The sequence below is a fragment of the Microcebus murinus genome, chromosome 5 (genome assembly GCF_040939455.1).
Source record: "Microcebus murinus isolate Inina chromosome 5, M.murinus_Inina_mat1.0, whole genome shotgun sequence".
NCBI classification, from domain to species: Eukaryota; Metazoa; Chordata; class Mammalia; order Primates; family Cheirogaleidae; genus Microcebus; species Microcebus murinus.
In genome coordinates, this window is record NC_134108.1 from 4,685,323 (window position 1) to 4,711,157 (window position 25,835).

The window sequence follows — 25,835 nt, forward strand, 5'->3', positions numbered from 1 at the left end:
CCCCCTGCTCGAGTCCACGGCGCTCTTGAAGACGGCAGCCAGCCTCTGCCTCCTGTCCTGGCCTGGTCTCCGTGCAAATGGCGCAGCAAAACTTGCGCTGCAACAAGGAGGCGAAGAAAAGGTAGGCGGCGCACAGATGGGATTGCTCAGTCCACAGACTGAGCAACTGACCCACCACAGCCGTCCTCAAGTCACTGTGTGCATTTCTGCAGGGGCGGGAAGGTTCCGGGGGGCTGCGCTAGTCTGACTGCCGGGAAGAGCGGCCCAGGCACTTCCCGAGACAGGGAGAAACGTGTGTTGTGAGCTGGTGAAGGTGTTCCCCTGCGGGTGGCCTGGCTCCGGGGCTTTGAGAAAACAGGAGGAATGAGGACAGCCTCCTTCATCTTCATTTGCTTGTTATTTTCTTGCTCGTGTTTCTCCAGCATTAGCATTTAGAAGAAGAAACTTTCGGCAGGTTTTGCAGTCTGTGAGAAAGGACGTCGGGGTCCCTGGTCATTGCGGGTCAGGCCGGCGGTACCCGGACACGAGCGAGCACGGTACACAGCCACAGCTGGGGCTTCGACAGAGAGTTTCAAGAGCGTTTTTGTGAATGTTTCTTGGGGACCGGCTGCAGGCTGTTGGCACCAGGCTGGCATCGGGCGTGTCTCCCATTGGTTACCGATCACATCGGTTAACGCGGCTGTGTCTCCTCTGACTATCACGCGGTGGGGGAAATGCTCTGGAATAAATACCCTAATCTAGTTGTTCTGGGGCATGCACAGATACTGTCTATCTTTGAAATGTCCAGGCCGTATAAACTGCTATTTAGTGTACAAAGTAGAATTTAATATGAGGGTTTGTAAGGTTTAAATATCATTGCATAGTGGTGACTTTTTAAGCAATCACAGTTTTTTATATGCCCATTACATGCGTAGTAGGAGTTCAGCTAGATTTTATTTGAATGCTTTGGCTTAGCTATAAAATACGTAAATTAATCACGTACAAAAACGCGTGAAATATCTTGCTGACCACGTGAAAGAACGCCTGGGCGAACCCTTAAGGAGACATGCATTTCTTAAGAAGGCACGTGAAATTCTCTCAGTGATTCCAGGCTGTTTATGTACACGCCCTTAGTTCAGCGCCAGGAAATAATATTAGTAGAAGAAAATAATAATGACAGATTCTCACGGAACATACACCAGTTCCAGGCAATGTGCTAAGGGGCTTATATTCATTCGTTCATTTAACCCTCTTAAGAGCCCACTTTATCCCCAATTTATAGATGCGGCATCTGAGGTTTGAGGTTGAAGTTACCTGTCCAAACCCACCAGAGTGAGAAAGTATTCATAAATCCAGATAGCCTACGTTATGATGACAAAGAGATATGCTTCCCCGTGAGAAAGATATTTCTAGAACACCTTAAATATGTAGGTTTCTAATTGGAAACTCTGAATGACAAGTGTAAGTGCTCTCCTACTCCTGCACAAAATATTATTATTATTATTATTTTGAGTAGCTATAAGCTCAACTGTGTACTTCTGGCTGGGGAATGGGCTGCCCTTGAGCCACGAAGGGAAACCCCTTTTCTTTCTCGACCACTGTGGCTAGAATGTCACTATGCGGCAAAATTGGCCTCCAAACGTATGCACAAAATTGGGTTTAACGATCTTGGGGTAAAACCTGGGGTCTTCAAGGCCTGTCCCAGGTACCCTTAGGCGGGACCGTGACAGAGTGTGGTGGCCACTGCTCTCTTGGCTGTGGCCTAGACGGCGACTCACTTTCTAACCTACCATTCCTTACAGCGACAATTGCAAGGGCTTAGGGATGCCTCCTCGTTCTTTAAACTGGGGCGGAGGGGATCGCGTCGCTGCTGATACCTGAACACACACAGACACACACACACACACACACACACACACACACACACACACACGGAGTGCGAAAAGCCACTGCCCGGTGGGACAGAAACACAGAAGAGGGGACTCAGGAACGGAGAGCTCAGGGCAGATTCGAGTACTGGGAACCTTCCTAGGTGCCAGGGGGGAAACCGGACATCGCCCTAAGAAACAGGCGCCGTCACAGACCTCCCCGGAGGAAGTGTGAGGACAGGCTTTTGTTGAAGACCTGACTTTTCAGCGTTTCCTGGTGATTCCGAGCGACAGTCACGACTGTGATCAGCACAAGAGCACTCGCAGTAACGGCCCGGCCACCTCACCCCTGCGGCGGTCACTAGGCAGCGTGTGCTGAGGGATGCGTGTGCGATCTGCGCCGTGCACTTCCCCATTAGCGAAAAGTAGGGAAAATTAGATTTCAGTAGCCCTAGCGCCTCCCCCACCCATGTGTCCCTTTGTGAGGGTTCAGTTAGGCTGGATCCACTGTGTCCAAGAGCATTACATGGAAAGTTCCAGAAGTAAACAGCTCATACGTTTTTGCACCGCGAGCCACTCTGAGTAGCATGGTGAAGTCTCGCACCGCCCTGCCCGGGACGCGGGTCCTCCTTGCTGTGGACGCCTCCCGCCCTTCAGTCGCTTCGCAGCTGTCTGGGTCCTCAGAGCAACTGCTTGCGTGCAAGCCTCCCTTATTGTACTTAGTAACGGCCCCACAGTGCAGGAGTGGTGACGCTGGCAATGCAGGCACGACAAAGAGGAGCTGTGCAATGGTTCCTTTACGTGACAAGGGAGACCTTCACCGCAGGCGTGCATATACAGGAGGAAGCATCGTGTGCACAGGGCCCGCCACTCCCCGCGGTTTCGGGCCTCCCCTGGGGGCGTGGGGACGCAGCCCTGCAGAGAGAGGGGACTGCTGAATTTCAGTTCTCTCGGTCCCAATCTAAGCCTACACTTTCCACAAATTCATCAATGAAACTAAGTCAAAATCAACTGATTTTTTGTTTGCTGCTAAAACAATTGTAGGACTCCCGTTAGAAGCCCACACACATTTCAGGGCAAAAATTAGAAGACATATTATTCGGTATTGTGCTTTTTAAGATTCCGCAAATCGTTAGCAATGAGATGATTTTTAAAATTTTGTTTTAGAGAATGAGGCATTTGTTTTCCCTAGTAATTATTGCTGTAGATGGGTTTTAGGTTAAATAAACAAGAGTCTGTAGTCTAGGGCTCAAATTAGATGTGTTACTGTGTTTTAATAACAGATATTTCAGTTATGTTTAGATGGCCAACTATTAATATATGGTTTGGAGAAACCCACATTGGACACAAGAGCTTTATAAGTACACAGGCCAACCTAAGTTACAGTTTTCTGATAAAAGCATCATATGAATACCTGCTCTAGAAATAAATTGTCAGTCTAAAGAAAATTAAGTACAGTGAAAGAAGAACCCTACTGATCGCTATGTTTGATCATATAATCCACAGAGAACTAAATTCTGTGGGAAGAGAATCAAATAATGCCAGTTTCAAAGAAATTGAAATCCCACAAAATTAAATGGTGAATCTGAATCAGGTTACTAGGGGCAAAAAGGAAAAAAAAACACAACTAGTTATTTCAGCATCACTGAAACCAGGTGGAAATCTTCAATTATCAATCCGCGTCTCTTCACAAGGAGATTTACAGTGGCTAGGGATCAAATAATTAGTTGATCTAGATAGTCCTTTAAATTCCTGATGACGTGAACGTTATCATTGTGGGTCAAAGTGAGGGAAAAAAGCTAGCCTTAGCACACTCACGATTTTCTAAGTCTGTAGTAGTCGGTAGCTTTCTTACCACTAACGGGTACAGTGGTGTGAAATGATTTCCCAGAGGTCAACCCTTGATAGGATGTTCCACTGCTCCGAGTCATAAGTAAGTGAACGAAGATTTATGAATAGAACTTACTGGATATCAGGAGGACCAAAACTCATGTCTTATATTTAATAGGCAATAGCTTATGTTTCGATAGACTTTCTATTACTAGAAACCGTCATACATTTTAAGTAGTGAAACATGTTAACATTTGCCATGTTGTTCTAAACATAATAGGTAAGTTAAATATCCTAGTTTTCCAATTATCCCTTAACTCTGAACTTCTTTGCACTGAGTGGGCAGTCACGTTTGATCCTCCTTCCCACAACATGGCGGGGAGTCCCGCTTTAAGCCACTCCCCACCCCAGGGATGCGGGGAATGGATATAAAGGCACCTGGAATGCTGCTCGCTCAGCTGGTCACCCCTGCACTGCTGCCTCCAGCCCTGAGCAGCCTCTGCAGCTGTTCACATCTCATTTCCTGAGCACCCCAGGACTGGAAAACCTCTGGGAACCCCCTGGACCCGTGTCTCCTCTTTTACCCTTTGTGGGGAAAAAAAAAAAAAGGATGTGGCATTTAAGATGGCCCATAAAAGGTGGAGGGAATTTAATCGGTGGTGTGTCAGTCTGGCCGAAAGCATCAAGATGGACGGACTTGGGACAGACGAGAGGTAGGACAGTGGGCAAAGAGGCTGTCACCGTAATTGAAACAGGAAGTGACGGAATTCAGAGGGGCCCAGCCACTCTTGCAGATGCTGTCTACCAAGCGCCTCTCCCGTGCGGAGCACACCTGAGGAAAGGGGAGAGCGGTTGCTGGAGCTTTCCACGTATGCACCTGTTCTCACTTCACTCTGCAGCGAAGACAAAGCCCACTCTTCAGGCTGGACACATCTCTATGTCCCCCAGAACAGTGGGGTTCCATATGACACACGTTTTGGAAAGGTGCCTTTTTGTGTTCAGTGGTGTTTTTTTTTTTCTCTTAGCAAATATCACCTGAAACGGCAAATAGACTGAAGTGTGGGCTTAGGTATACAGCAGACACCTTCACGTGCACAGAGCCAGGGCCCTCTGAGAAACCCGTGCCTTCTCGTTTGGATGGCGCCTGTGGGGGTGCCTGCTCTTTCAGCACGGTGCAGGGGTTTGCTGCACGGGGTTCCACTCCCAATCTGCCAACCACACGTATGAAGTTAGGATGGTCATTTCTGGACATATCTCTCAGGGCATCTGTTTTCTCACCTGTAATCAACAGTGTTAGTCCTTATGATCAAAAAAATTGTGTTCACTTTTAAGGGTCTCTCATCAATTTTTTTTGGTTCTTCTAAATCTTTCTGCTTATGATGCTTACAAAAAGACGCCGGGTTATCTCTCAGATATGGAAACTGGGATAAACTATTCTCTCTACCCTGCCTGCCCCTCAATAATTAGAGTATTAGATCATTAAGTATGAAATGTCTGATTTCCTTAAGTACTAAGTTTGACGTCTCTGACATTTTCACTTTGACATTTCTTGTTTTATTTTTATGATGAAGGTACAACCTCATTCTTTCAAATGCATGGTTTATGGCTTGTGATTATCTTTCACATTTTTTTTTTTACAGAAATTTTTGGGAAACCATGGACAAGTCAAAAATTCATGTTATTTTTGAATATGAGTTCCGTCATGGAACCAGTGCTGCGCAGGCAGCTGGAAATATTAGTGAAGTGTTTGGGAAGGACGTGGCTAATGAACGCACAGAACAATGATGGTCCAAGAAGTTTCATTCTGGTGATCTTAATCTTGAAAATGAGCCACAAGGGCGACCTGAGACCAAGGGGGATAATGATGAGCTGAAAGTTGTAGTAGAAGAGAATCCGTCTCAATGTGGGCATGAATTAGTGGCAAGGTTTGATGTTACTATTCCAACAATTTTGGACCATTTGAAACAAATTATCAAAGTAAAGAAGCTGGATGGATGGGTGCCACATGAATTAAATGAGCGTCAGAAGAGAAATCGTCCCGAAGATTGCCTTTCTTTGCTGTCACGACATAAAGATGAACCATTTCTACACCATATTGTTATATGTGATGAAAATGGCTTCTTTCTGACAATCACAAGCATTTGGTTCAATGGTCAGATAAAGATAAAGTGCCAAAGCACAGCCCAAACCTGAATCATAATAAACATCTAACAGTGTCTGTTTGGTGGTCCAGCACTGGTATCATCCACTACAGTTTCATGAAACCCGGTCAATCCGTCACAGCGGATGTCTACTGCAACCTATTGGATGAAATGATGAGGATGTTTGTGATGAAGCAGCTGAGACTGGTCAATAAAGACAGGCCAATCCTCTCGCAAGACCACACGTCACGCAAACAACGCTGCTCAGATTACAGAGGCCGGACTTGGAAACCCTCTGTCACCCACTGTATTCGCCAGACCTTGCACCAACTCACTACCACTTCTTCCAGGCTTTGGGCCACTTCTTGCAAGGAAAAAAATGTCCCATTCTCAACAAACTGTGGTAAACACCTTTTGCGATTTCACTGCCACTCGCTCTCCGGGCTTCTTTGCTGCTGGCAGAAACGAGTTACTGTTAAGATGGCAAAGCTGTGCCGACAGTGTAGGCGCACGCTTTGATTAACTGTACTGTCTCTTGTTTGAGGTCTAATAAATTTTTGATTCGAAATTGGACATTCCATATTTAATGACCTAATAGCTATCACTTAGAGTGACCACCAAAGACAGCGTTGAAGATTGGCATGTGGGTGGGAGTGCAGTCTAAGTTCTGCAGATGGAGGAGCTGATGACAGCGCTGCCTGGGTGACAAACGCGCAGGCCCAGGTTCAGCTCCGAGCTCGGCGACCCACCGCCCCCTCCCCTGCTGTGTAACCAACGCCTTCACCCGAGCCCCAGCCCGCCAGTCAACCGGCTGCCACACCAACGTCAGGGCCACGTCTGCCATTTGAATTCACAGTTTTCTAGGGACAGTCTTGGTAAGAGGGCATATAGTGGCATTTACTCACTCAACACATGTGTACTGAGCACCTTCCAGCCACAACGGGACGCCGAGGGAGAGCGCCGTGGTGCGTGGGGCTTGCAGGCCGCTGTTGGTTTACTTCCACTCGGACCCGAGACTCACTTCAGAGCCACGCTGACAAAAGGACTAACAGTTTTCAGGGAAGAACAGTGTTATTCTAAAAGTGTAAGATCTCTAAGATTAAATGCAAGGCTACCATTTTTGGGTAAAATCCCTCTGCTCATATGGTGAATGGTGAAGGAATTAAAGGAGAGTTGTTGAATTTCAGTGTCGTTAAGTGGTATCCCAAGGGAATGGGAAAGACATTGAAATTGGTAGTGGAGTGAGTACCAGACCAGGGCTTGGCTTTGGGTCCAAAGAATCCTCCAGGAAGGCCTGGAGGGGTGGGAGGTCAGGCTTGAGAAGCGCTTCTCTGAGCGAGCAGCTGAAGGCAGAGAGGGTGGGTGAGGAGAAATGGCACTTTCTCCTAGGACTGAACACCCAAAACATAGCGGCTTTAAAAAAATATTTTTGGTGGGCCAGGCGCAGTGGCTCACACCTGTAATCCTAGCACTCTGGGAGGCTGAGGCAGGAGGATCTCTTGAGCTCAGGAGTTCGAGACCAGCCTGAACAAGGAGGAGACCTGTCTGTAATAAAAACAGTAAAATTAGCTGGGTGTGGTGACGCATGCCTGTAGTCCCAGCTATTCAGGAGGCTGAGGCAGGAGGATCACCTGAGCCCCGGAGTTTGAGGCTGCTGTAAGCTATGATGACACCACTGCACTCTACCCAGGGCAAAAGAGCAAGGCATTATCTCAAAAAAAAATATATCTATCTATCTATCTATCTATCTATCTATCTATCTATCTATGCATTGTAAATCAAGAAGATAACGATTTTAGGGAACGAGGTTACTTCAAATATGGTTATGTCAAGATAACAAGCCATTCTACTAAAGTTTAGCCATCTTGACCTGACCACAAACAGACCATTCTGAAATGGACATGCTACAAAACACTTAGCACCCTTCTTCACAAAGCAGAATCAAACATTTACTAGATATTCTGCATAACTGCTGGGAAGTCACCACACTGTTTTATATGACATTTGTCTTCCCCCATCCCCGACTGTGAGGGGTTTGAGGCGGGAGCTGCACCTTCCCTCTTTTCTACCCAGAGGCCGGGCACAGCGTCCAGCCCAGTCACCTTAGCACACAAACACTTCCAGAGCGAGTAAAGCGGCTTCCTTCTTCTCTCACTCATGTTTGGAATTTCACGTTCCAAGTTGGATTTGTCTGAAACAAGGTGACTGCCAGCTGAGTCTCGAAACTGCCGTGCATCTTTTATCTGCCTCCTTACTCATCACCCCCTATTAAATTCTGTGATGTGAAATAACTTAGGTGCAATTTACTCCATGCTCAAAAAGTGGGAACACATTAATAGATATAATTGAAAATAATCAGCTTAACCAAAGACCAAAGTCTTCACCAGAATCATCAGTGTTTAATAAAAAAACAACCTCTGGTAGTTTGTGAGATTCCTAGGATGAAAGGAGCCAGAGACAAATGACTGACAGGACAAGTGGCCTCGCTAGAGGAACTCTGCTCCGTGAGTGCGCGCGCCCCTCCTCAACCTGGTATAATGCAAATGCAGAATTGGAATCTTCACTTGGACAATGGCCGTACAGTTTTTATCGTCCTACGGACAAAGCACATAAACTCCTAAGGAGCACGTGACGTTTCTCAGTTTGCTTTGCCATATACCAAAGCCACTCAGATGCTTTCGACAAGGTCAGTCCACGTGCAACTGTGGAACGCAAGCTTACGTTGCGGTGGGGAAAATGCAGAGCATACGCGTTACCCTTATCTCTATGGGTTTTGACTTGTGGCCTCGCACAAATAATTTACCTGTCAGTTTCTTAGAGTTGAAGAAAAGCCTAATGACTATAAGGTAGAGTTGATGAAGGGTGGCAGTAAAATATTTGTAAATTTTGTTTTCAAAAGAGGCTAAAATTGTAAAAGATGTCATTTAAACTTTTCTATCTTCACTGTCTATCTAGACCATATGAGGCTTACCAGTTATAATAATAATAATAATACTAGCAAAATCTCCCAAATCAGTCACTAAGAGAGTATTTTGGAGAGGACATGGATATGAAGGATTCCCCTTGGTTTTTGATTGCCAAAGATTAATCTATTCAATTATATGGCTTTGCCGTATTTAGCTAACATAAATATGATGCACAAATTTGGTTTTCATGCATTTTGACATAAACAGAAAGGGTTATTTTTATTAATGGTATGTTACTGATTTTGTTGAATCACATACTTTGCATTGTAGCATTTAATTAACATCATGTATCCAGTTAAGCACTCAAAAAGTTGACAGTGGAGCTAATCTTTATCTATATAAGTAACACTCAGTGCAAGACATGCAAGATTTCTGATGAGATACTTTCTAGCGTTTTCCAATATTTAATTTTTAAAAGAAATTGGTATACAATATGGTACTACAATTCTTTCCTATATACAGTTTAGCAATTTTTCCTCTGGTATTTCTGTTTTTTAATTCCATTACCACAACTCTACAGTTTCTACTCTTAAGAAGTTTTCAGAGGGGAAAGAAAAGTAGGTAGTAATTCCAACTGCAAAGGAGTGGCAAGAGAGCCTACTGTGCATAGAAATCTCCAGGCATTGCTTACAGCCTGCTGAGGCCTCACAGCAAGAAGGCTCATTTTGACACTATTACCAAATTCTCAGCAAGCAACCTGCTAGAATGGATACAGATCTCACAGCAGGCATTACTTTCATCACCTTTGGCTCAGTAGAATGACAAGTGAAAAAATACTTAAGAAATGGGGGGGTGGTATAGCATCCAACTACATTTTTCCAGTTCGTATTATTTAAATTGACGTTTTTTCTATTTTTCTATTCCATTAGCTCTGTTCAAGGCAGTCTTGAAGAAAGAAGTACTCTTTGAATTTAGGGGATGTACAATGGTAAGGAAAAAATGAGCTTCCAAGTACTTCCTTTAATAACATGCACTCTTTCTGGACACAGTTCATGGCCTATTTACTCAAATAGGGAGTTCTATAGACAAAAATATTATACATATATTTCAATAATTAAAACTAGCACCTTCTGGTTTACTACTTCTTACTTTTAGATTAGGTTACACTCTACTGATTCAGTAACTTTCTTTGATACAACCTCTTTTAGGATGAAGGTGGATGATCCTAAGTAGCGTTTAACAGGCAATTTAGAAACACTTGGGTTGGTATAAAATTCACGTTGAAATCTGGTCCCCAGTGTGGCAGTATTGGGAGGTGTTTGGGTCATGGGGATGGATCTTTCATGACTAGATGAATTCCCTCCCTCAGGGGCAAGTCCTCCCTCCCAAGGGAACGAATTATAACGGCCCCTCTAGAGTGAGTTGTTAGGTCTGGCTACCTTGGTTCCTCTCTTGCTTCCTCTCACCCGTGATCTCTTTGCACCCACCTAAACTCCCTTTGTGCCTTCTGTAAAGAGTTAAAGCAACACAGGCCCTCACCAGATTCACCTGCCCAATTTTGAACTTTCCAGACATCAGAAGCATGGGCCAAATAAAACTCTTTTCTTTATAAATCACTCAGCCTTGGGTATTGTTACAGCCATAATAAATGGACTTGGACTAAGACACATCTCTGAAGTACTCAAGGTATTTACAGGCCATCTTGGTGTTTATTAACTTAATGGTACATGTTATTGGTGGTGTCCACATCAATGATTTTTTTCCTTGAATAGTAAAAAATCTTTGTCAAATAGACTCATATACAATTCAATGAAAATACAGTGCCCTTTGGAAGACCTGAAGTCAAACTCAACACTACTTTTTTTTCTTTTGTGCCTCTCCATGCCAGGTTGCTTTTATTATACACTCCAAGTGCGACAGGAGGCACCTGCCTCATTTTAGAACCAACACAAATACTTATCAAAGTCAGATCACTTCTAGATGTGATAGCAAACACTTTCTCAGTTTCTTAATTTTTTCATTTGAAACCAACTTTACTGCTAGTAGCTCCCAAACTGCTGCCTGAACACTAGTTTAGGGTGAGGCATTTGTATGTTTGATTTGCTAATCTAGTTTTCTTCCAAGAGACCAGTTTAAATCTCAGCTTCGGGTGTTAACACATGCTTTGTGCTCCACCCACTACCTAGAAGTTCTTACATTTCCCCACCATCTGGAAATATAGAGTCAGTTTGAACTTTGGGTAACTTTTTAATGCTCTTTTACCTCAGTGAGAAAACAATGAACAAAAGCATCATTCATTAATATAAATCATTTAATTAAAATGTGTTCAAGCCAACTTTCCACTTGCACTACTAGTTTGTTTTAATTTTATAGACTAAATAAATCATTTAAAACACTGATAAGAGCAGCATTTAAAACTCAGGTTTCAAGCATAGTCAAGGCACTGTCATCATTCCCAACCTTGCTGGTTCTAAGTTAAACAAGTGATTATGAAAGTTTTAGAATCAACTCGAAAAGTTCTGCAAGAAAATAGTTGTGGCTTCATTTGCAAATATTTTCTTCTTTTGTTCTTAATCATTTTCCCATAACTTTCATTAATACTATGGTAAATTTTCAATGTTGTTTTAAGAGATGCTCTCTAAAATTGGAACTGGCATACAACTTGTAAATATAAGAACTTTAAGCGGGTAAATAATATGCATATATTTCACAATATAACATTTAACTGGAATAATCTTATTTAAATATACATTTTCCTGGAAAGATGTGATCCCAAACTTTTGACTAATATTGTCTTTTAGACAGATACAAAATATTTATGGTATTGCTGTTAGATGTTCAATTAGTTTAACTGCTTTCTAACAAGACCACAAAGAACTACCATAAAAAAGTAACATGTAATTATAAAAAATTACATCAAGAAGGTAACTTAAATGTCTAGTGCCTCCACTGGCTTAAGGTCTCTAATTAAATATTAATACAATATGCAAGAATAATAGTGACTGATTTTGATAAATTCAGAATATTCATCTGATTTTGCAGGAGGAAAAACATTAAAACCTATTGTATATTATTCCCTTTGAGAAATTAGTTTAAGAGTCTCCATTGTGGATCAGGAAGGAAAAGCACAAATGTCAGTAGGAACCAGGGAAGGGAGAAAAGATTAAAGCAAGACAGAAGAAAACCCAGAGCTCAAGTGTGACAACTGGGACAGTAAGGCGTGGTGGAGTGGTGACTAACCAGGGAGCACTTAAAGGGGACAGTTACATGATTCAGTGTCAGTTTATGGCCACTATGTGAGAATGCATGCTTGAGCTTTCTAGATATTTTGATCTTTGAGGAAGGGCAGACTTTGTGAAAAGATTTTTTAAGTCTAATGTTGATAATTAGTTTTAAAAAAGTCTAGTGTTGCCAACTTCAAATGTTCCCAAGTAATTAGAACAGCCAACGTTAACACCGTATAAGCCAAACCCATCTTTGGGCTGCTGGTCTGTACCTTTATGGATTCTTCACTTGGTAGCTACTTTTATAAAATGTGTGAAAAGGCTCCAGTGAGCAAGAGGAAAGGAGACAGAGGAAGGTGGAGGTTATATGAATGACTAAGAAACTTAAGAAGCAAGGAGTCACAAACAAAGAAGAAATCTTAAAGGTTTCAAACTACTGGAAATAATCTCTCACCAATTCTACTTTGTTCAAGAAAATGATGACACTACTCCTCTGTATATAGCTGATGAAATCATTTGGTCAGCATTCCTTTCTTTTATTTAAAAACTACATAAAAACTTTGCCAGTTTCTTAAAGGTAATTAGAAATAACATTTTTTGATGCACAGTCCAACCGAAGAACACCGTAGAAGCTGTTTACCGGTTTTCTTTAACCACTGAAATCAGAGCAAATATGCTCATCTTTTAGTAAAATATTAGAACTCAACATCAGATTCTTAAATTTTATGTTTAAGCATCAATAAAAATTTAAAACAAAAATGTGCACTCTTTATTCTGATACTTATAGAAATATTTTCTGGGGGTGGGAGGTTAAGCAGCACTTCAGCACTTTTCAGCTGCAAGTGGCTTTGAGAAGATGAAGCACATGTGCTTTTTCCAGTTGTTTATTGCACTTCACATACAGTCACATGCCAGTCTCTGTTCCATGGGATTTGGGGACACCTATTCAGACTTCTACACACACAGACACACACACGTAAAATTCTAAATGTTTTGTACATACAACATAAACCATAAAAGATATATTTGGTAATCAAAACTTCTCAATAGCAATTTAAAAAAGATATAAATTAATTTTTACCCTGGTAGTTGAGATCCTCCCACAATGTGGTGTCTTCTGCTAAGAGACAGCAAAATTTTCAGTAATGTGGAGTCCATACTGTGTGTTATTTGCTGCACCTATCGCCTACTTCTATAAAGTAATTCCTCCTCCTTCTCTCCCACCCCCTGGCAATTAGTGCAGCAGAAACATAGAAAGGAGAGTATCGTGGCTTAGGTTAACCAGTTTGATTCAGCATTGAGGACCAGGTGTGCATGTAATTGTTAACTCTCTTCATAACAAAGGCATTTCAATTTAGATCATTTTATATTAAAGAAATCACAGATAAAAATTACATGTGTGTACTATATGGATATTTCTAAAATAGTACTGTCTATAAAATGAGTTAAATTATATATTTTCCATTTTAAATAAAGGTATTAAAGAATTTGTGACCATGTTAAAAAATTATTCTATGTATTTAGAAAATCTGTGAGTCCAAAAGGTTTGAGAGTAATTTTTGCTAAATAACGAATTATAATTTGGCAGTATATTTAATTCTACCCCAAATCACTTGTTGGAAATGCTGTAACAGCTAGTTCTTATCAATGGATAAAGACAAACATCCCATCCCAGCCAAACAAGCAAACAAACTTCCACCTTACCCCAAACTACAGAAACCTTAGACTGTCATATATAAAAGTGTTTGACTTTGTTGCTTAAAAGAGATTCTTGATTTGGTAGTAACGAGCATCTTGGTTTTATGGCCAGAGAGCTGTAATGATCCCTTATGTGGATTCTATCACATGCTATTGTACTAGAGTGTATATGAATACCTACTTTCATGTTAAGTTTATCCTGACATTTTGCTTAAAGAAAAAAAGGCCTAACTATATATTACTTTCATCAACTCCTTGACTGAAAGCCAAACGTTTCAATTATTTTGTCAAATAATGGTATAAAACAGTCAAGTGACTACAGAATTTTACTATCGAAGGAATTTGGTAGTTCCATGTTTAATACTATTGCAACCTGTATAAAAATGGGATTTGTAATCTATTTTCACCTTTTAAAACTGCCTTTTCCAACTTTTCCAACATAAAAGGTTACAATATGACATAATTTATAAAGTACCCTTAACTGAAAATGAGATGAGACTGCATTCATAGGCTTCAGAGGATAAATTGCATAGAACTTCTAAAATTTAAGTGACATGGTACCATGACGACATGCAGTATTAGCAGCTTCACAAAAATCTTCAAATTTTCAGATTAGTAATGAACTGTCATGGCAGTTGGAACATGTACAAATAATAGCATATTAAAGATCTACCAGCCCAGTGAGGTGGCCCATGCCTGTAACCCTAGCACTCTGGGACACCGAGGTGGGAGGATCACTTGAGCTTAGGAGTTCAAGAGCAAGAGCCCGTCTCTACTAAAAATAGAAAAACTAGCCAAGCACAATGACACATGCCTATAGTTTCAGCTACTCGGGAGGATGAGGCAGGAGGATCACCTGAACCCAGGACGATGAGGTTACAGTGAACTATGATGACACCACTGCACTCTAGCCAGGGTGACAGAGAGTAACTCTGTCTGTAAAAACAAAACTACCTACCTACCAATAATACACCAGTAATATCAGTGTATTACGGGTATTACTGCCCCTCCCATCAGAGAAATGACTATACTTGTTTACATGATCCCAATGGTCATCTCAATTCTGGTTAAGTCAGCTGTTATAACTATTTTATGTATTTTATATGTACAGATAGGCATACATGAAATATGAGGATACTCTGACGTTGACTGGTTAAGACCATGTTGGTATACTTTTGTCTTCTATTACATGTAACTCTTCTCAGCCCCCAATTTTTGAACTCTAAATAAATAAAATGTAATCTACAAAGATAAAACATTATTTACAAATGAAAATATTCATCCTGAGAATTTTTATTTTTAAATCTAGGAGAACTATTTCACAGAAAAGGCAATTACCAATCTGTGAAACAGAAATGCACCTCAAGAATTAACTAAAGAATTCATAATTAAAGATCAATTTACTCAGGCTGCAGCCAAGAAAAGCATGAGGATATTTAAGAACTCTTAAATTCATTTGCATGCAAGAAATTAATCATTTACAACTTCAACTTCCAGTGTTCTTCCTTCTGAAACTTGTTTAATGTATTAGTCTGATTGTATTTTGGAAGTAGGTGAGAGTGGAAAAATACCTGAGGAAAACTCACTAAGGTGCTGAGGGTCTGAGAAGGAGCAAGATGGGGCTGTGTAATTGTTATTAATCACTTACTCTGGACTGTCCCCACAAGCAGAGCCAATCAGCCTTTGGCTCTACCTATACTGAACTCCCTTAAAAGGAGCAGTTGGCTAAATAAATTCAATGCTTTACAAAGGAAAAATATCAAGATAAAACAAAAACCTAAATAAAGGTAAAATATCAGATTCTTTGCTTTATAATGTGATCATAACATTACCTATTTGCAGACATTAAAAGAAATGGTTCAACAAAGAATCAAACTGGTTTCTCCGGGTATGTATCATTACAATGAATCTCTTTACATCTTTATGGTGTGAGCAGACAGTGATTATTTTGGAGAAGGAAAAATAAGAGTGTGGAATTAGTAACGCAGATGCTGAAAGGCAAGTGGCAGGACTAGAAGGATGTCTCAAACAAATGCTACTTTGTTCCCATCTCTACTGACACCTACCCCACCTCCCCCCAAGTAAAAGACCAGAATAACCAAAGCCATTTTAACAGTAGTGTGCGGAACTGTCAGCTGACAAACAACATGAAAACAAGTCACGCTATGTTATCTGTGGTCACGTTCTTCAGGGTTAGTCCAGTAACTCAAGACTTTACATTCTTTTGTCTTTATTTGTTTATTTTAATTAAACATGTAAAGGTTAATAAACAGACATAGTCCAGAGTTAGTAGGTTGGTATTATAACATTTATTAAAATAATGCTATGGGTTAATAGAAACAGCAAAGAACCAAAGAATTAAAATGCAAGCTATGTAAAATCCCAACTAAAACCCAGAAGTGTCTAATGTATTCATTCATTAGCTAACTAAAAGCCCAAAAAAGACAAGACACCCAATATAATAAAGTACTGCAAAACAATTGGCAATTTTCAGTTATCAAAATTGTGGATTTTGCATTTTGTATCCTTTTCTCAATCAAGAAAAAAATTCTTTTTGAATGTTATATAACATACATATAAAACAAGATAGAAAAATACATTATAAACTTGTAACAATGGCTGTAAATACATTATCTTACATGTTTCTCATAGGCAATAGGTTGGTTATGGTACATACATAGCATGAAACTACTAAGATAATAAAGAATAGACAAAAATACATGTCAGCTGTACGGTAACATACAAGCGACACTCCCATCTACCCACGCTAAAAAATTACATAATACTGTCAGAAAAAAAATCTTAAAAACTACATATTTTAATAAGAAATAAATTCAATATAAAGAATGATAATACTGAGAACCAAGGCATTCAGAGATTTCAAAAGTCATGCTTTTTTTCAGTTGATCCAAAATTTTGTCAACTAAGTTTTCAAAAATTTGTTCAGAGCCAACATTACTCATAAATGTCATACATTTATTACTTCATACGTTTACTTTCTTCCCCATAAAAGACCTTTGATAAACATCTAAAATGTCCAGGTATAACATAGTTGAGATGAAACTGGATCAAATACTGGTATCGTTTTTAACAACTATCACCTCAAGTGTTTGAGTGTCGCAAATTTATTCAACCAACCAAACAATATAAAAATCAAAATGGCACAGCATATATTGTAAATAAATCAAAACAACTGTGTGTGTAACAGAAAGACAAAGCAGTGGCACGTTAAACCAAAGCTAGCTGGATATAAAACAATGAATGTCTATTGCATAGTAAATAAACTGAAATTTCCAAGTGAGACAAGATGGTGGAGAGGTTACCGAGAAGGTGCTGACTGAGCTCCCTGCTGGCCTCTGACTGTGACGCTGGGAAGGTGTGGAGGAGGGGATGAGCTGGTAAGAGGGGGATCCACTGTCACTTGAGATTTGCCACATCTGGTACTGAGCAGTAAATGATGATACTCAAGTGTTTAGATGTATGCATTGTGCACAAATTGCTTGCTTCAACTACAAAACTAACTGTTTGAACTCCATGAGAAATTAGAAGCTTAAGCTGAAATGTAGTTGAGTATTTATATGCACAATGATGCCAGTTTTTCACATTCTTTTAAAGTTCAAAGGTGGGGTTTGTGTTCAGGGGGACGAGAGGTTACTGAAACCAGCAAAGAGATGGACTACACAAGTTATCTGGTATGATATATAGAAGTCTGATTAAGTTTGGTTCATTTAAAAACACTGTTTCCAGAATGAAAATCACAAAGATTCACTTTTGTGAAAAAGTTTGCTATGTACTCTATTATCTCCAATTAATTAAAAAAGAAAACTCTAATGCATCCCCCTTCTCCAAATAAAATAAAACTCTAATTTTGTCTGTAAACTGATGTTCAGATCACACATAATTTTAATCTCAGAATCCTCTGGGCTAACACTGAAGACTCCAATAACCAAAAGTACTCAATTATGATTTTTAAAAGAATGATGTTTTAAAACTTACTATTCAAGACATTAGAAAAGTTATCAAATTTTTTCACAGTATCAGATTTGGCAAATTTGCATCAAGGTAACTGTGGCAAAAATCATATAATTCAGACCATCAACTCATCTGTCTCCCTCATACCTTCTTTCACATACTGGGCGACTGAGTAACATGCATTAACTTGTATTCTGAGGGAGGAGCTGATCTTACGAGACACTTGACTAAATGACCATGAAGGAAAATAAGGCACTTTCTTTTCTTTAGACTTATTCCAATACTTAAAAAATAAAAAAGAAAGACAAAAAGGCTCTTTTGGTCTTTTGTTTCTTGACAACCACCAGAAAAAAATCATTTCATGAAATAAAGGGTTTCTTTGTTCTTTTTCTTTTTTTTATAACACTTGAAAGTATAAAATGCTACATTTCCAAAAATATATATATTTTTTTCTGCACCAGCACCCTTGTATAGTAAAAGTATCTACTTTTTGTTCATTTGTTTCAATGCACTACACTTTATCTACAATTTCATTACATGTATACAGCAAATAGGCAAGCATGGCTTTTACATCCTTAATGATTTTTTCTATACAGGGAGGTTTAAAAAAAATACTTGAACAGTTTGCCCAGTAATGTGACACATAATGCATGTACCTTGTTCTCATATATATTTTTTAAGAAGGTGTAAAATAAAGGTTCAGTAATTTTAACTCAGATAGTTATCTTTTTAAAAATAGTGTTGCAGTTTTGTTCTTTGCATTACTTTTCAAAACTCCTTAAGTTTTTCTCTCATGGCACACTTTTCTAATACTTCAAATTTTGGCAGGCAATATAAAAAAGGCTGCAACTTCTGCCCTTTGAGGGCACTGTAGTGACTAAACAGCATATCAAATTTTGAATACTTTTTGAAATCACTTCACCAATGACATCCCTGACCGAAGGTTCATGCATGATGCATCATCACACAGTACATTCAGAGAGAGCTTTGACTTCGCTATGAGAAGAAAAAGATTCCTAGAAGTCTCTCACAGTAACTGCCTCTGTCATTGAGTAGTTAAGGGCCATCTGTCTCCCCTTCTTAAGAGAGGCCTTCTTACCGTTCGCTTAGGGTGGGACATTAAAAGATGATCAGTGCTGTGGGATGAATTGGGCCTTATTGCTTTACTACTATTCAGTGCAGGTTCTAGAACCACTTTCACCCAAACAGGGAAAAAAAAAAAGCTGAGTTGGAGGACAATTTCTTTGTCTTTTGTTTGGTTAGATGGTAAGACGAACGGACAAGTGCCTCAGCTCGCTGCACTGACGACAGGCAAGCAAAGGCGATTACCAGTTAACTGATCAGCAGGCAGGCATGGTCAGGTCATCATTGGGTGAAGAGTTCAGAGGTCAGAAGGTCATAGGTTAGTTGCCGGTGGCGGCTGGGTGGTTAGAAACAAAAAACAAAACAAAAAAAGAAAAGAAAAGATAGAGAAGAGATTAGTTTCAGCTAGTGACGGCTTAATGACAACATGAAAAACTAATCACAACTAATAAAAAAAAAAGCATGTTTAATTCTGACAAACTGATTGACACCATCTACAGAATACAATAAAAATCATGACAATTTCATATCATGATTTGAACGAATGAAGAAGAGCCCACTCCCACAAAAACAAAAAACAAAAAACTGGTTAACAGGGAAAAATAGAAATAAAATACAACTAACAACTAATAGTTAGTAGCAGTCAATGAAGGAAGTTGAAAAACAACAATGAATAGGTTTGGTATACAGAATTTTGAAACAGTCAGTACAGTTATCAGTCTCTGACTGCTATTAAGCATTAGTATTCTCTTGGATGCAAGCATTAAAGCAACTATTAATGATGGATGTGATTATTAATAACTGATGATTAACAGAAATGAATCTAAAGAAATTTAAATTTCTATGAACAATTTGGTTCAACATAAACTCTGGGCCAAACAAGGTTTCTTTTGTTCAATAAATGTTTATTGCTTTTTCAATTATTCTATGTACAAACAACATGGAATTTCTTGGCCTCATGATACAAAGCAATACTAAACTGTAGTCTATCAGTGTAGGCAACATCATGGGAACCAGAAAAAGGCCAGGCCTTCTGCACTAGCCACCATTTTCCAGTTGAAAATACTATTTTACACATATAGAACACTTATAAAATTCACTTGCATGTAAACACTGTAAAATCCTGCCATTTAAAATTCTATACTCGAAAAGCTCTAAGTACATCAAAAAATAGAAGAAATTTCTAATTGATACCAATAAGGCATTTTAAAACTACAAACAGCTTTCTTTATTCAATTTCAAAGCTAATACTCTGCAAATACAATAAAATCTGACATTTCATATACATTCCTGCTTTATATTTTTATATTTTAAAAGAAGCCACCTGTAAATACTATTTTCTTTTGCAAAATAACAAAAAGAACAAAAAAAAAATTAAAAAATTACAGTAAAACATAAAGTAGTTCTCAAGTGGAAAAGTTATCATTCCCAATGTCCTTGAGTTGTTCCTTCCTTAATCAACCTGTTAACATTCCTGCTTCACCAAACTTGGTCCACTTAACAGTAGTATGATTTTAAGACTCATTCAACAGCTTAATTATTTCTACTATATTCTGAGGTTTGGTAGAATATTCTGTACTGTTGCCATGTAACTAAGGCAGAGGAGATGTGAGTGAAAAGATACTCAGTGCAAAGTTAGGTTCTGTGCCACTTCATCAATCACAACTTAGCAGGTGTAATGTTCACAGAGTTTAAATGATCTATATAATGGACTGATTTACCTTCATATGACAAAAATGCTTTCTAAAGTCTATCATTTAAAACAGTTTATAAATACTACAAAAATATTGTATCTTCAATGTGACCAAATCTTCCCTGAATTTCTTTAAAAAAGTGGAATTTTATTTAAAATAAAAACTGCTGCTCCAAAATCAAAGAAAATAAATATTAACATGATGTAGTCATACTATTTCACAGGTATTCCAAAGTATGAAATCTTAAAGCATTTTTGATATTACTTAAAATTTTCATTATTAATGATAGTTTTGTAAAATTACTCAGAAAATTTTCTGATTATGTTTTTGAGTGTGGAATACATAAACAAAGCAAACTACCACTTATGTATACCAGTGCACCTAGAATCCATCCTCTGCCAAGTCCTGGCCTCTTACAGTACACACAGGTGTATTCACTGTGCAAAACCACTTATAATTCATTACAACTAAAAAGTCAGTGGTCTTTAGGCTTCAAATTCAGTTTTAAAATATGTATAGAGGTGGGTTTATTTTTAGTAAAGAACTAGGTATTGGTCAACCATGTAGTACTCTAATTGCTCATACAGAATTACATGGTTATATGTCCAAGGGCTGAGTTTCCTTGCATTAAATGAATGCTTATAATAATCTTCTCTTCAAAAGATTTTTAAAAAATAATTTAAAAAACCTCAAAAATAGAGAAAACAGTAGTATCATAAAATAATTTAAGTGAAGGACTTCGGACATCTCCCTTAGACCCAATGAGTGCATGCAGTGATAAGTATACAAGTATTCTGTTATTAAAAAAAAAAAAAGTTAGCAATTCGGTTTGCTGACATTGCATTTTGAATAAAAACAGTGATAGGACTAATCAAAACACATAAAACTACAAAAGAGCCATGCATGGAATGTGTTGTAATTTTCCAAATACAATAAAATATTCCTCTAATATTTTCAACTATCTCAAGGGACTGGAGTATTAAGTAGGCCAATACTTATTGTGTTAAAAACAAAATTATGAGGAATCTCCTAAAAGGAGGCATATGAGGAAAGATTACCAGGGGGGAAAACTACCTACTTTAAAATACTCTTCAGAACTATTTTAGACATTAGCAATATAAATAAAGCTTCAAATTATTCACAGAGTTATCCAGTTTCTTAAAATGAAAGTGACTTTTAAAAAAATGTCCCCATCCCTAGGGGACATGCTCTGGTGAAAGAGAGGTGGCACACATGCTCATATATAACATTTGCAAGACATATTATCTCCATAGTCACTGAGCTGGGGGTCTAACTTTGTTCACTGAATAATCACTACAAGTAATGCATATATTAGTTTAAAAGTCTTCAAGGCTCTTTAATTATATATGATGCTAAATAAATATCAATAATGTCTTTGGGAAGACATTTTATTACTCGTATGGAGAACAGTTGTGTCTAATATTTATCATCAGTATTCAAGGAGACCATATAAAGTAGGTAGGTCTTTCATAAATCTATAGATGTATAATTGGAACATAAATCCATCACCTTTTCCCCACTAATATCAATGACTTTCATCAATTTAATTGTAGGTAATATGCCATTACAGAAACTTGTAAAAAATCCTTTTCTACCATGCTTGAAATTTCTATATCTTGTGATGAAAAACTGAGAAAACAATTCAATGTCAATAAACCGAAAACTATCACTCCTCGATAAGCATAAATAATTTATAAAAGGGTCCAAGGGGATATACAGGACACAACTTACAAATGTTGTAAAGGAGAAAAATGAAGACTTATTTTCCAGTCACAGGTTAGTCAAAAAGGATATTCAAACAGCTGGATCGCATATCACCACAAAACTTCAAGAGATAGTTTACCTTCAGATAATATATTTTAGCAGCAAATGACAAAAATCAAAGGATCCATTTTGGCAAGAGAATGTAAGAATAAAAGGGAATTGACTTTCTAATGTATAAAAAATTCAACTACATGAAAGTTACCTTCACAGTCCTTCCTTGTTGATTTCAACTAAGTGCTAAACATGTACACCCTCATGTTTACACAGTGGCTCAAATATTATAAAGAAAATGGAAACTAAATCTTCAGTTTTCTCCAAAAGTATACAGGAGGCATATATTCCTTTACTTCTCTCATTAAAGCACCATCCGTTCAATTCATTTTGCAATACCAACCCCAAATTTCAGAACAATTAAAAGGTAAATTTTAGCAAAAGTTATTACTGAAAAGTAATTACGGCAACATCAAAATTTAATAGCTCCCCAAATTGACTAATTTATGTTTTAGTAGGAATAAATCATAGTGTATAATAATAGAAGATTTAATAAGTTAAAATATGAAGGGAGAAAAAACAAAACAAAACCAACCCTTAAATCTGTCCATTATTACAAATGAATTTAGAAAAGGAAAAGAAACTGTGTGCAGGTAAGCAGTTACATTTTTTCCATCAGGTGTGGTGTTGCAAATTTTACGGACACCCAACGCATTTCTTTATAAACAAGAACTGCAGAACTAAACTAACCTCGGTCTGCGGTCACAATCCTTTGGTAAGGATGGACACGCATATCGTGCCTTCGAACTTTAGTAGCCACCGCACCTAGTTAAATTGTAATTACCAAGACAAAGTTAGAAAACATTCACAAGGGGGGAAAAACATTAACAGCACGTTTATCAAAATGGATTTCAAATGTTCATTTACTACAAAAGTTTAAGAAACAAGTTAAGGCACAGTAGTTTTAAAATTAACCATAATATGTCACGTATATATGCATCTATTAATATTGCATTCATTTCAAACATCTTGGCCTTAACCTATTTTATCCATTCATTTACAATCCCCAAGTTACAGTATTTCATGAACTCTATTAGATCCAAACACATTTAAGCTTTACTAGTCACATATTCACTGAAGTGCCTTTCTTGCAGCAGGACTAATTAAATAATGCCGTGTTTAATACTGACAATTATTTGCTAACCTTAAGACCACTTCCAGAGTTTATCACTTAAAAAGGTTTAAAAGCAATTCTTAAAGCCTACAGATTGTGGTTTTAAACTTTGAGTCAATAAGTATGAACTGCAATGAATTAGGTGATTAGTAAAGCAAACAGTATAGTACACTTAGCAGTCAGTATACTACTATACACTCCTTTATAAATTACCATTACTTTGTAATATTACAGACTAAACCAAATTAATAACATAATTTTACTTTATATCTATGTGCAAAAAGTGCAAGTAAGTCACTGACTGCTAGGCTAAGCTTTTTTTCCCCCGGAGGCTGCTGAGACTAAGCATTTGTTAAATTCAGATCTGATGAGGGTTCAGTTAAGACCGTTCTTGAATTCTTAGCCTTTCGTTGGGAAAGCCATACCTAAAGATAAAAGGAAGGGAATTAAAAATTAGTCATCAATGAAGATTTGATGCTAATACCAATCTCCTCACTACTACCAACACACATGTCTGCATCTGTTTTGAAGGGCACTGCTTATGTTAAAATAATTTAATGTGAGACTTGATATATAGCATGCATGTTATCTGTGTGCAAATTTATTATAACTTTGCAATTTAATATAATTTTCTCAGTTCTCCAAGTAGTCAATATTATATTTTACTGCTTAGGTGGTAAAGCAAGAAATGAAACGGATTATGAGATTTTTCCATTTAGTACTCATTACTATTCACCTTATGAATGCCAATTAGGGATCTATATATTTTGGTCTTTATTTTGCCAGTCTAGTAATTTTTTATAAATAAAAATTTCCCAACAAAACAAAAAACATGTTGCTTTATAATGAGAAATAAATTTTACTGCAGTGCCTCTTGCTGTTTCTAAGCAGTAAACTGGTCCATCACCCCTTATTTATTTTAGATAAGCTATTCATATACAAGTATAATTCCATGTGGCAAAATCAAGGAGATCTTGCATTGAAAGTTCTGGAACAGCAGCTGGTGGCTAAGAGTCCCAGCACTGTAAGAAGTCAAGAGTCAAACTCCTCGGGAACAGATGCTGTGGGTGCAGCAGAGAGGAGTTCTGGGGGAAGGAGCATGCACAGGACCACAGGACAGAGTATTAATAGAAAGGAAAACTTAAACAAGGTTATAGGTTACATGTTATTTTAAAAATGCTTCAAGAAATGTGCAACAGAAACAAGCCTCTCATAAACAGATATGTGGTATAATTCTGACCTGTAATTACTTTATACAATGATTTAGAGATATACGGAAAACATGTACAATAAAATGTATTTGTTGATAAAACAAAAGGCACCTGAGTGCATGCACACACACAGATAACATACAGAGCATTGTGGTTTTAACTGAACAATGAATTTTTGAGTTTAAATCTTGGTGTCCCAGTTCATTAAAGACTTTCAAATTTTTATAAATCAAGATTAATGCTGGAAAAAAACCCTTAAAAGATCAAAGTCTTAAAAGTCAACAGAATGCATGCAGCACCAAGGTCATACACAATTCAGGGAAAAAAAGTATTCAAATTCTGTCTGGTAAAACAAAGGGGTTGCACAGAAAGTTTGTTCCACATTGACTGGTCGTGTTATAACAGCTGCTGTATTCTAGTCCTTCATCCAGCAAGTCAATGGGCTGAAATATCAGGCATGACTGGCATTTCAATCCACTCTATAAAAAAAAGGCATCAGTAATGTCTTTTGCAAGCACACCACTTTTTGTTCACGTAAAACCAAGCGTTTATAGTATGATTTTAATCTTTGCCTCGTGAGATTCTGAATTCAGTAACTTGGTATTTACTTATCTATTCCATACTGTACTACTGAAATTAAGAGTATTTCTCATGTTTAATATTGACCAGGACTTCAAAAGACAAAAACTGAAACCGTAAGAAGGCAACTACAGTCATGCACAGAATAACGACGTTTAGGGCAACGATGGGCCGCACATACAATTGTGGCTTCACAATATTACAATGGCTATATCATACAGCCTAGGTGTGTAGCAGGCTGTATTACCTATGACTGTATAAGTACATTCTATGATGTTTGCACAATGATGAAATCGCTTGATGACGCAATTCCCAAACTTATCCCCGTCATTAAGCAACACATGACTGTATTTAGCTGGTCTCTTTCGTATTTTAAGTGATCACAAATACTAACACACACAATATTAATTTTATAAAAATCTCAATATGTTCACATAGAAATTTAAAATTTAGACAACAATTAAATAAGTCAAAAGAAATATAACTTTGGGAGGTGGAGCTGATGGAGGTGATAGGCCATGGAGTGAAACCTAAAACTCAGAATGACCTCAAGTAAGGTCAAATGTGTACAGTATTTTGTTTAAAATGTATATAACAAATTTACCCAACCAAAGTGGATTTGAGTTATCAAAGTGGATCTGAAAAAATTTAAGGTGCAATTATTTAAACATAATTTAACATGTTATATTATACAACGGAA

At 38.1% G+C, this 25,835-nt stretch overlaps 1 protein-coding gene across 8 annotated transcripts in view; it reads right to left on the reverse strand.

The window, feature by feature from the left end:
- Positions 1 to 12,816: 12,816 nt before the first annotated feature.
- The window catches only part of QKI (QKI, KH domain containing RNA binding), a 160,807-nt gene continuing 147,788 nt past the window's right edge, over positions 12,817 to 25,835 (reverse strand). For 4 of the 8 annotated variants that reach the window (XM_012745611.3, XM_012745612.3, XM_076002806.1 and 1 more), the window contains exons 7-8: positions 22,922 to 22,996; positions 12,817 to 19,038 (exon numbers count right to left, since the gene is read on the reverse strand). In XM_012745611.3, the coding sequence (XP_012601065.1) occupies positions 19,022 to 19,038; positions 22,922 to 22,996 (92 nt within the window). In that variant the 3' untranslated portion in view covers positions 12,817 to 19,021. Of the gene's footprint in view, positions 19,039 to 19,585; positions 25,036 to 25,835 lie in introns of those variants that run through there. The other 4 variants (XM_012745613.3, XM_076002804.1, XR_002223932.2 and 1 more) reach the window with 3 other exon arrangements.